Source organism: Zeugodacus cucurbitae, chromosome 5 (genome assembly GCF_028554725.1).
Source record: "Zeugodacus cucurbitae isolate PBARC_wt_2022May chromosome 5, idZeuCucr1.2, whole genome shotgun sequence".
NCBI classification, from domain to species: Eukaryota; Metazoa; Arthropoda; class Insecta; order Diptera; family Tephritidae; genus Zeugodacus; species Zeugodacus cucurbitae.
This window is the reverse complement of record NC_071670.1, coordinates 36177693-36191108: the sequence shown is the minus strand read 5'-3', so window position 1 is coordinate 36191108 and position 13416 is coordinate 36177693. Positions and strand designations below refer to the sequence as shown.

General features: G+C 34.0%; 1 protein-coding gene across 1 annotated transcript; it reads left to right on the top strand.

The window, feature by feature from the left end:
* Positions 1-10321: 10321 nt before the first annotated feature.
* On the top strand, positions 10322-12756 carry LOC105215474 (uncharacterized). The gene is made up of 3 exons (XM_011189409.3): positions 10322-10489; positions 11300-11463; positions 11529-12756. Exons 1-3 carry the CDS (start codon positions 10444-10446, stop codon positions 12660-12662), a joined length of 1344 nt encoding a protein of 447 aa, XP_011187711.1. The 5' UTR covers positions 10322-10443; the 3' UTR covers positions 12663-12756.
* Positions 12757-13416: the final 660 nt, after the last annotated feature.

Here is a 13416-nt window from a genome sequence, read left to right as displayed (position 1 = left end):
CATACGCACACGCGCTCACAAAGTGGTGCTGCAACCTTTTCTTTTTCTGTTTTTCTAAACTTTTTCAACAGTTAAATTAAATAAAAGAGGGAATAATGTAGAACATTAGTGACCGAGTTTCACACGATTTGTCAGCCGGTTGGAAGGTCGGTTGGTCGGCTGGTGCTTTGGTGCTCCCAACAAATCGCTCATTGCATCAAATGAACGGTTGAACTGACTGACAGCTAGTCAACCTACGCGGAAATTAATACTTCAGTTGATTGGAAAGTCTATGCGTTGGATTAAATTACGCGCTGAACTGTTAGAAGTAACCGTCTGCACAAGTGTGAGTGTGTAGAAGACATGTCTGAGCTTCAAATTAAAGTCCCTTCCAAAATTGTAAATCAACAGCAGATCAAAAGCGTTGATAACGCGCACTTCCCAAGCACTTTTAATATACATTTAAAAAAAATCACACACACACCGACTAGCATTTCCTCAAACACCAAATAAATAATAAATTCTGACCGCAATGCAACCGCCACTGCGTGTCTTCTATTTTATTTGACTGCATTCGAATCTTTTGTTTACTTAATTATTTCAAAAAGATTTTGTGAGAATTTTATGACGTACTTTTAGGGCCCAGCACCAGTGAGGTGGTCCTCTTACCATTCGAATTTACATTGCTATTAACCTCCAAGCGTACAACAAAATTAAATGTTTTTTTCTTGTTTCTTGTTGCTTTACAAAATCAAATTTTATATTTCGTACACCACTCGGCTCTTGTAACATTTTCTACAGAATTTGTTTTCAAATTTAGTTGTTAGTTTTTGTTTCTTTTTTATTTCTTAGTTGTTCTGTGCGCTTGTAAAGATTTCAGATTAAACTCATTAAAAGTTTTATGCTAACTAATTATGTTTCTTTGGTAGTGGGGAGGCGCACATCGGCTTAGGTTTTACCATTTACCCAACAGTGCGATGAGTTTTAGTTTTATCCTATTGTCTTTTATCCTATAGTCTTTTTAACCTCAAGTGACTGTTATTTCGTACGACTAATGGTATTACATTCGTATGAATTGATTTATATAGATATTAATTTGTTAAATAAATACTTTTGAAACAAGTCCACACCAGTCTTTTTTGGACTAGTTCATTTTCAGTATGTACATGTTATTAAATAATTTTGTTTCACTGACTATTTTTTTTATTAAAAGTAAAATGTCTCCTGCAGCACTTGAACCCCCTCAATGATCAACTAACCAACATTTTAATCACACAAACAACTGGCATATTCTTATGATAATATCCTACGAGAAGTCAATTTGTTTTAGTCCTTAAGAGAAAAGCAATCAAATTATATAAGAAACGAAAGCCTTCTAGTTTGGAGATTAAGAGATAAATGTAATAATCCGGATTTTATCCGGTCAAGGGCTGCCCTTTCGACGATCTAACCCTGTTAAGATCGGTACAAATAACTTTTTGTCGGATACCATGTTTTTATGTTAAGTTGTCCACAGATTACGTATTTTTTAGTCCCACACTACACTCTATTCAGAGAAATATGATTAAGAGGTTTATTATGATATATTACTTATGATCACGTATATCTATTTTAAAATTATTTGAAAAGGCGGTAATAAGTTATACCAGATTTTTGGTATCAAGAGACATTTAGGTAAATGAAAAGTTATCACTAATTATACAGATATATTTTGCATACTGTCCAATTTGTAAAGGATAAAAGTAATTGAAGAGATGGAAATTATTTTCATTTTAAGAATTATGAGGATCATATGGTCTATGGCGATTCGACTATGTTTAGCTATATATTAAGAAAAAAAAACATATTTCATCCATAAAGGATTTTGAACATGCCCCTATTTTCTCATTTTTATACTCTCGCAACAAGAGTTGCTAAGAGAGTATTATAGTTTTGTTCGGATAACGGTTGTTTGTAAGTCATAAAACTAAACGAGTTAAATATAGGGTTATATGTATAAAAATGATCAGGGTGACGAGACAAGTCAAAATCCGAATGTCTGTCTGTCCGTCCGTCCGTCCGTCCGTCCCTGCAAACCAATAAAGCTATATAAATCAAACATTCTGCAATCGGTTCTCTTACGTACCCCACCACACACCATGAAATTAGTTGAAATCGGATAATAACCACGCCCACCTCCCATACAAAGGTTAGGTTGAAAATTACTAAAAGTGGGTTATCTCACTAACGAAAAATGAAATACTAAATTTTACAGAAGAAATTGCCGAAGGAAGCTGCACTCAGAGTTTTCTACAAAATGGAAAATGGTCGTGGCGTCGCCCAATTATGGGTCAAAAACCATATCTCAGGAACTACTCGATCGATTCGAATGAAATTCGGTATATAATATTTTCTTGACACCCTGATGACACGTGTGGAAAATGGATGAAATCGGTTCACAGCCCATGTAACTCAATTTTGAACTCCATCTTATTCCTTCACTTTATAAGTTAGACATACATAAGGAACCAATGAAGATAGCGAAATAAAATTTTACACAAATGCTGTATATGTTCTGTGGCATCATTTGTGAAAAAATTGTCGAAATCGGACTATAACTTTTCAAAGCCCCGAATATCGAATATGAAGAATTCAGTGCCCCATGGTAATTTTTCACCGAAAATTTCGGTAAATCTCTCAGGTATCTCAATTTAATTTAGAGGAAATATTTTTCTTCTAATAGTGTAACTTCCCCTTGCTTTCATATACCTAATTATAGGATTTTCAAATTGTGTCAAATTGTGTGTTATCTTAATAAAAATATAATAAATAAATAAATTGCGAGAGTATAAAATGTTCGGTTGCACCCGAACTTAGACTTTCCTTACTTATTCCTTTCTGTTTTTAGTTTTCTCTTTATTTGTCATAGAATAAATTAGTATATAAATTGTAGAACTAGTCAGTTAGGAGTTGTTCATTTTCTAGTTGAAAACTAGTACTATTATAACTAGTATGATGTCTCGCTATATGCGAGATGGTTGCGTGTAGGTATTTATAAATATATTTAAATAAAGGTTAGCTGTCATGTACATTTTCTGATAGTGTATACATATATAAAGGTGTTGCTTTTTTAAATGTCTGGCTAAATAAAAAAAGGCGGTTTCGCGTTTATATTCATTTATCATAATAAAAGGTGGAGTTATATTTGCACAAGAACAAGTTAAAAATAGGATTATATATGTACCGAGAATAGTCTCCAAAAGTGCGAGATTAATTCAAGAATTATTATAATAATTTTTTGCTTGCTCGAAAAGTTTTTGCTTGAAGCATTAAAGTGATGAACGGTAGATAAACCTTTAAGCTTCCGCCACCCTGTAAAAAACTTTGAATTTTTCTTTAAAAATTTATCTAGAACAATTGTTCGTTTCTGCATTCTAATACAACTTGAATTCAGAATTTGTCAAAATTTTTAGAAAATCATAAACTATAAATTAAGTTGTTGACCTTAACTTGGTTAATATCTTGAATGAAATCGAATATTCTCCACAATTTTTTTAAACTTCTCTACGATTAATAACATTATACAACAACATCGAATTTTTCAAGGCTTTGGATCAAGCCAATTTTTTTCAAGAGATTGAATCATATGTAAAAATATGTATTCTCCGATTTTCGAAGTTAGCCTCCAAAATCGAAATATTTATATTCGAAGCTCGAAAAAGGACTTTTTAAAAAGATTATTATGAATTACAGGATATAGCTAATAAAAATTCAAATTATGAATATAATTTCCATTTTACTCTTAATTTAATGGTGTATAAAACGTTTCGGTCAGGTTTATATGACCGATGTCAAAGTTTGATCTTCGAAAAAAAATAAAGAATTTATATATCGAAAAATACTGGATCCCAAAACCCAGGGGAGTTTTGTATAGTGTAATCATTCCGGATTTACTTTCAAATTGATAAATTTATAAGCTTAAACATAATGATTCAGACAATTATGGTGAGCTTTAGATTGTATCTCAAATATTTATAGGTTACGAACACAACACGTCTTGCAAAGAAATCTCTTGTGGCTATCTCAATCAATCTGCAGGCTTCCTATAAAAGCGAGACTACGGAATGAAAAATAACATTCATGATAAGAGAGTTTTAGTTGAGGTTAATCTTTTTTCATTTTTTTATTCCTGATTTCCAAAACACTAGCTCATATGTATATAGATTTTTACCTTATCGTAATTACGAATTATTAGTTGGAGGTATGGAGATTTGAAATTATTGGTCTCTGCTTAGGTTCTAAGGTGGATTTTATGTATGATAAAACATCTTAAAATAGTCCAAATCTGCTTCGGTGTTTTATTTATATTCCAACTAGATCATCTAGCATGGAATAGTTAGAATCCGGTAAAGTCTCAAACTGTGATCAGTTAAGAAAACGCTTACCAAACTAGATGCCAAGATAATATGAGGCTCAGCCCACAATAGTGAAGACGGAGGTGTCTTTCTTTGGAAACTCATCAGCTTTGTAATTCCATTGCGACCAGATAAACATGCTAGTCTAGCCTTAGTGAAGTAGCTCAAAGAACACTGCTAGTGAGCCATTCCTTAATTATTATTGAACGCAGGAACTGTAAGGCTCCTTGCTGTAGGAGATCTCTGAAAGATACTACACTCCTTTAAAGCAGTAGATCTATAGCAACCTGTATGGCAGTCACCTCTGCTCGGGCTTTATGAAAGTATTCACGACATGAGGTGTAAATTAAGAAAAGTTCAAAGAAAATCAAAAGCTCTGACTGACTTTCCACTGGCTTACCAAGCTTATGTAGCCGCACATCCCGAAAGAACGCATCATTAACAAGTTGATTGAACCGTAAAAGCTACAAAGAAATCAAATTTAGAAAAGTTTGCGCCAACAGCTAATGTTTTTAACCCAAGCCACAACTTGACTAATTTAACTACAGACACAAGTAGATTACGAACAAAAGCAGTTCATTAACATTTTTCGAGTGTACGAACTGGAACTGGAAGTGTTGTTGTTTGTACATATGTACGAACATTAGTAAAATTTAAGCAATGCACTTGGATTAAACAAAGCATATATATATGTATATAACAACAACAACATTTTCCAATCTACAAGCATAGTGGCCTATCCGCTTCATTCTTCTGCTTTGCACAATTTAAAACCTCATCAGCATACTTCCGCCCCGAAAGTCGGTTTAAATGATATTCTTAGCTTTAACTACAAGCCACGCACACATGAACAAACACACACGCACTCATATGTATCCAAATATGAGTATTTGCTTTAAGCCAAAACAACTCAAGCCGCGTTAAAATTTAAGCCGTTTTAATAGCTTCACTTAGTTTTCGAAAACGAAAAAAATTCAAAATAAAAAAAAAAATATTATATCACTTCTGTTCAAGTTAATTTTTTTGCCGCTTAAAAAAAACGCATGCTTCTTTAACACATTAATCGCTTTAATGTGGATCCACAAAACCATTATACACCTTTATGAGTCTGTAGATGGCTGCAGGCCGCCAGACGGTAGGTTCAAAATTGCTTGTAATGTGGTATGAAAGCGAAAGCCATAAAGCAAAGAAATGTGTGAAATTGTAATGAGATAAGCCGCAATTATTGGTATTAAAATTGTACATTACCGAAAATAACAAAATGTATAATAATAAATGAGGAAAACATAAAATTATGTAACTCAGCAAGGTTAGAGTTTAAAAGCGTTATTGTGTTTTGACTCGTTCGTTATTAATAGGACTTGCGTAATGTTTTGAAGAAAATTGTCTCAAAAGACACGAAGAAGGTAGGCTGCGGTGGAAACATTTATGAATATTACAATAAAGTTTCTTAAAATAGTAAATAGTCTTTTAGATATGTATGAAGCCTAAGAAGTTCAATATAGTAAAAACATAACCTTAGAAAACCCTCTCCCATTGTTTACTTCTTATTCCTATTGTCTTTACAATTTAAAGCACCGCTTTTTCAGCACTTTGTGTTCTATCCTATAATTTTGAAAATATGAATAATTAGATGCATAATTCTTGAATTACTACTTTTTATACACTCGCAACAAAGTTGCTAAGAGAGTATAATAGTTTCGTTCACATAACGGGTTTGTAACACCCAAAAATAAACAAGTTAGATATAGGGTTATATATACCAAAGTGATCAGGGTGAAGAGTGGAGTTCAAATCTGGATGTCTGCATGTACGTCCGTACGTCTGTGCAAGCTGTAACTTCAGTAAAAATTAAGATATCTTGATGAAACTTGGCACACGTATTTCTTGGCACCATAGGAAGGTTGCTTTCGAAGATGGGCAAAATCGAACCACTGCCATGCCCACAAAATGGCGGAAACCGAAAACACATAAAGCCATAAATTAAACTATTGAAGTAAAATTTGTTATGAAGGATCGCACTATGAAGGGGCATATTTGGAGGTAATTTTTTGGATAAGTGGGCGTGGCACCGCCCCCAACTAAGTTTTTTGTACACATCTCGTAAACTACCAACGCTATATCAAGGAAACTTTCTAGAGTCGTTTCTTTTAGGTACTACCTTATACCGTCCAAAAATTGAGGAAATTAGATTATAACCACGCCCACCTCCCATACAAAGGTTAAGTTAAAAACTACTAAAAATACTTTAATTTAGTGAGGAAAACCACCAGAAGCCTTAAATTGCATTATAAAGATGGCAGAAGAACTGTACTCAAAATGGTATACAAAATTTTAAATGAGCGTGGTTCCGCCCACTTATGGGTCAAAAACCATATCTCCGAAATTACTCGACCAATTTCAATATTTCAATTCGGTTCATAGTATCTGTTTGGCTTCCCAATGATATGTTGTGAAAATAGTTCAAGTCGGTTCACAACCACGCCTACTTCCCATATACAAGAACCTTCAAGTCGATCTGAATCGTTTACTTACAAAATATAAAGTAAGCACTAGTGAATGTATCGAAACAGCACTTCGCAAAAATACCGCATTTAAAGAGTGGCATCGCCCTTCTAAAAATCTCCGAAATTGGTCCATAAGTTTTCAAGACCCTATATATCGAATATGAAGACCACAGTGTTTCTAACAAATTTTTGACCAAAAAAAAATAGTTAAGTCTCTCAGATATTTTGAAGGAATTCATAGAGAATGTGTTTCTTCTAATAATATGTCTAAGTGCCAAAAATTAGTGAAATCGGGTCGAAACTTCCCTTAGCTCCAATATACCTAATATTAGGGTTTTCAAACTTTCAATGGACTATACCATATATATGCTGAATATGTGAGTCAAATTGTTTGTTATATAATAAAATTAAATAAATAAATTGTTAGAGTATAAAATGTTCGGTGACACCCGAACATAGCCCTTCCTTACTTGTTATTCCTAAAATTTCTTTCGAATTAATATTGCTGAATGTGGTCTTTAGAAAAACCCTTATAGTACACATAAAATATAAATTCTGCAATAATCTTAAGTAGAAACGCACCTTCACAATTGAGACCTTTGTTCACAGAAATATATGAAATGTGGTCTTTAGAAAAACCCTTATAGTACACATAAAATATAAATTCTGCAATAATCTTAAGTAGAAACGCACCTTCACAATTGAGACCTTTGTTCACAGAAATATATGAAATATATATATATTTCCACGATATTTCCAAGATATTGATTTTTAATCAGCATTTATCTACCCAAAAATATATATTTGATAATAAAATAGGGGATCTAAAGATATAAGTTCAGACTTTAGAGACGCACATCCATTACTAGAACTCCTGTAGAAGTTTTCTCACTCAATACAAAGCTTCCGTAAAGCTTTATGTTCTATGAAGACTACAAAATATTTAGTTTCAAAGAAACCTATTGTAAATATATGAAGTGTAAATTAATAAAAAAATCATAATTTTTATTTCTAAAAACAATACTTCAGAAAATGGATCAGATCATCTCAATAAGTCTATGCTGATAAGATTCATTAGATGTCGAAAAACGTTAAGATATTATCAAACATTTGAACAACCAGCGAATTAGAAGTGAGATAAGTGAGGAATGAGCTAATGTCATTACGTTCTTTGGATTGGTCGGAAAGAATTACACATCCCCTTTACCATAGATACGACAACTTTGCCGTTATTTTGAGAAACCGTATTTCAATTAACCTCCCAACTTACCTTCAGCGGCGAACACCAGACATCGGTTCGATGTTCGCCATAAATTTTCATTATGTAACTTCGATTGTAATGACCAAGTATATATGGAACCGAAATCTTTTGAAATCCACTTTGAATGACGAGTATGTAATAAGTATCTTCCATGATTTTAGGTTCTTCTCCGACTATCCGAACTCACTACTCTCCAAGTGTTAATATATATTTTTTTAATATTTATAGAAACTGATTAGAGTTTATATACAAATATTTTTATATCATTAAATCTTAGGAAATCGAAAGTTTTCGGATCAATTACAAATACAACAAAATATAATAATATGTCAAAATTATTTACCTCTCTTCGTCTACTTAAAATAACATTTCTTATCTGGAAATGTTTGCCATTTTAGTGATTAATGATGACAGAGTCCATAAAATATTGTAGAGATAAAAAGCGGCAGCTTATGATATGTCTATCTAGGAATAAAGAGAAGGTGTTGACCGGAAAAGATGTGACATCTGTTTAATATTTATTAGAAGGCAAACTGGTATAAAACAATATACAATTTCAAGCTATGAATCATTCTAAATAACCACTTCATTTTTATTTTTATTAATTATATTTTAATTCATATAATTGTTTTCGCACCGAAAGCAATTGTCATACACTTATCGTATGGGGTTCTCAAGCCATTATGTTTAATTGTTTCAAAAATCTGCATTGATAATTCCAGTTTACAGTGCCCTAAATAAGTATGCAAATATGCAATTACTTTTACATTAATTCATTTAATTTGAGCAACTCCTTAACAGATCTCATAGTGTCTCTAAAAGTTAAGCAAAATTAAATTGTGACTTTTTATCGGCAGGCCTTAATCTCTGGAGAGTGTGGGAGGGTGTGAGAGTTTGAAAATTAATTCCAAATACAATTTATTATACAATACCGCGAAGGGTTCTTATATTTGATAGGGAATTGTTCATACAGACACATATGTATACTTTCTTCATTCCTGCTTTCCGAGAAATTTGTGTCCGCTCGATAAGTTAAAAATATATCTAAAAGTTTGCATATTTATTTACCTTACTGTATATTTAACTTATTGAACTTTTTCGTTTAGATAAGATCAAAGCATATACAATTTATGCTGAGTAGAGGAAATTTCGATATGCTATTATATTATTTATGACGTATATCTGGTAAGCACATATTGTAAATATATACCTTAGAATACAATAAAAATTCGATACATTTTGTACTGTTATGAGGGCTGTTTGTGAAGTCCCTGATTTTTCAATACAAAAAATTATTTCTGAAAACAAAGCAGTAACTCTTCTTAAACCACTAGGTCAATTGTAAAGAATGTGGTTTTAAAAGACCCATGCTAATCCACACACCAGTTCCTTGTCGAAAATAGTCGTCGGTAGTGTTTAATTGTTTATTTGTACAGCATGCGACCTTGCAGACTGTTACAGGTGATACATCATGAATTGTCTGAGATTTCCTGGTGTCTCAACTTCTACGAATATTTATGAGATATTTTGCAATTGTTTGCGTGCAAGTGATCTCAAAATTAGATACACCTATAGAGGAACGGACTGTGACCACTTTGACTTAAATTCCATAGTTTGAATTCCCTCTTAAGTTTTTAATGATCGTCGGGTATATGTCTTTGGAATCTGACCAACCTGAGTTTTCGGAATTACTCAACGAACTCCGTAACTACGTTCTGTAAGCAATAATTATGGCGCCCGAAAATACAAATCAATTTTCTCGAAACCACTATATGTTTAGTGGTTGTTCCATGTTGGCCTCTTATGTTGAAACCCGTTGTTAACAATAATCACAATCCGTCTCGCGACAAAGTTGTTCATCTTCAGTTCATCATCTGCGCTATAAACTTCAGGACCCACTGACTTATCAAATAACCCTACTACTATAAGAAAGTCGGCTAACTAATCATACAAGGGTTCCAAACTGCATGGGCTGTGATTATTTGTTTGTAAAAATAGCTTTAGTATGTGGTAAAATAAACAAATGAGCAATGTTTCTCTTCTTCTACTTTTTCGAACATAAACTCTTTATCTACGGCATACATACAGACATACTATGTACAATATGATAATAACAATACAATCACTGATAAAACCGACTATTGTAGCTGTTCGATTTATTTCTAATTGTTACTCATACGAGTCATTTCAGTGCCAAATCGCTAACGCGCAACGTAGAACGTTTTATAATTACGGTTGAACGCCTAAATTGTTTAATTTAATTTAAATTTCCAAAACCAAGTGAGCTTTGTGGGTTTCAAAAATGACATTTTGGGCAGATCGTCCACAAACGATTGCCGTTATACCGGGTGAGTGATACCTTAGATAACCGTGCTTGCGACTACCCCTGAGGACTCGGAATTTCGCAATATTGCCGACTTTATTTTATGGTTATTCCGTTGCGTTTTTATTCTTCGAATGTGTATTACATCACAATTCGACACCGAGTACGTTACAGTTGACAATCATTGGTGGTAATTTGTTATCTATGGATTTGGCTGATAATAGTAGCACTTGAAAATGGTGGAGCTTAAAAGAGATTAGTGGGATCATAACCAACGTACTATATTCTCCACTATCCTAAAAGAGACCGGTAGAGAACAGGGTTGTTTACATTTCAAAAGACATGAATCGGCCCGCGACTGGACGTACATACATACATATTTGTGAAATTGAAAGGAATAAGAGTCTTAGAAACGAATGGTTAAAATTTTATTAAATCTCGTGAAACCTTTCTATCACCTTTGAAAATGACTTCGAAACTGACAAATGTTTTGGAAAATCCGTAAAGTGGAAACATTTTAGAACTATTGTACAGTGAAACCATCAGAGTAAAGAATAAATATTTATTTGTGGATCTTTCTCGACATTCTTCACAAGCTAAAGCCGCTTACTCCACAATCTCGTTTGTCGCCGCCAAACTACTTGGTAAAGTCATTGATGATATTTGAATGGCTTCGTTGGTGAATAAAGGACTTCTCATGAGAAAATCCCAATGAAACTTTCGTCCTATAACGGTCTTCGGTTGAGGACGCATTTAGTCTTATTTTATCGTAGAAAGTTCTTTGAAGGTCTTTTCAAATCAAATCAAATTTAAAAATCATCTTTATCTCTTTCAGATGCCTTTATCTTTCTCACATCGGGCATGAACTTGGCTCTCGGTCTGGGCTATTACTATGATCCCGTTTCGACGCATTTTCTATTCTCATGGTTCGTTGGCGTAATCATTGGTACGCTCTTATCTGCTTCACTGATACAAGTCTTAATCAAGCGTTACTTTGTGGTGAGTAAAATGCATGCTTTCTTTAAAAAGTACACTATTCAAGAATTTTTCAAAACCTCTCTCAGTTGCTGAGCAGCTTCTTAGTTGTAGTGGCTGGCATTTTATACACCGCCTGCCCTGACGACGCTATAGCACTACTCGCAGCGCGTTACATAAACGGCATCGGTACCGGCCTAATCATTGTGCCCTTCATTGTGCACTGCAGTGAGATAAGCGCCACACCGAAGCGCGGCTTCGAACTGGGGCTCGAACAACTCTGCACAGCGTTGGGCATATTTATACAAGCCACTTATATAGCTTTGTGGAATCCCGAAAACAGCTTCTCGCCGACACGTGTACATGGCATCTTTTGTTTGGGTTTCGGTTTGGGCGCGCTTGGTTTGGCCTATCTCGTCATCGAATCGCCAATATTTTATATACGTCATAGCAATGATGCCGAGGCCTTGAATTCGTTGACTTGCCTTCAATTGCCCACGGTGTTGTCGGATGAGAAGAAGTTGTTGTTGGAGGAGCATAAGAACTACGTGTTGTTGAATGAGTATTTCGATACCGGCAATAGTTTCCTGCGCGGCTTAGCACCACTGCTGAGGATGACACTTTATCGCGCTGCTCTGGCTTTCTCCTTCTCGCTACCCTACAATACTCAGCTGTATTTCGCCACAATTATGGGCCTGAGTGGCGAAGGTCAGTGGACATCCGCCGTCTATACGGCGTTGCGTGTTTTGGGTGTGTTCACTGCTTTATCCATGGTGGATATGATCGGTCGTAAACTGATCGGTCTTGTGGGGCTGTTGGTAATGGGTGGTCTCGGCATCGGTATTGCCATAATATTTGCTTACATCTCGAATTGGATACACGAGGATCAAATGAGACTGGTTTGCGTGCTGCTGATGATACTGCAATTCTTCGCTGGCTTATATGCGCCAACAACGTCCGTCTATCTCGGCGAGGCCTTCCCGTTGCTCATGAAGCCATTTTTCATCACATTCTGCATATGCGTGGAATGCATGGTGCATATTATCGTAATCTGTACTTACACTACGGATCTGCATCCAATGTATGTCTTCAATACTTTTACTTATGTCTTCATGTTCTTCTGTTTTCTTCTGTTCCTTTTTACGATACCCGAGACGAAATTTACGACTCTGAATGAGGCGCAGGAGAGATTTCGCTCATGGATACAATTAAAATCTTGGTAGAATTTAATTTTAAATGCCATTATTTTATATTATTAGTTTGTATTATATTAAAAACATATTTCGTTATTAAAATTATTTTTTATATTATAACTAGAATTATCTACTTATACAATATATTTATATTCGATTGTGTGTTGATGAATTTTTAGCAGGAAAATATGTCTAACGGTTCCTGTTTTTAAAAATCGTGCCATAATTTGCTGAAACCATGATAGTTGTTTTCAAACAATTGAAATTGTGTTGCTTTTACTTTAGATTCGCATTTCATCAATACTTACTATGACATTTGGCTGGAATAAGAAACCTCTTAATAAATTCGGACCTTTGATATTTTTATTCCCATATCATTTGAATTTTGTCCGAATAATTTGTTAAGATAAAGATGTTGTATACTAAAAACTTGATTTTGAGATTCGAGGCAAATAGTAGTCCACAACAAGTGCTCATATACCGCTTGTTCGGAAACTCTTTGAAATATTAGACAACTGGATCGTGGTATACATATTACATATTATATATCCGGAACATTAAACCACTGGCTCTTCTATTCTTTATATACCATCTTACCTTGTTTCCAAAACTTAATTTACCTAGAAGATTTATAAAACTATTTGAACAATTGAACAGTCTACTCGTGTGAAATGTTTTTTACAATGAATACCGCATAAAATATGATATATTTTAATGAGATTAGATGAAGGTATTACCGTTGACACAAAGTATAAATAAAATTCGGGTGAACGCTTTGATATAC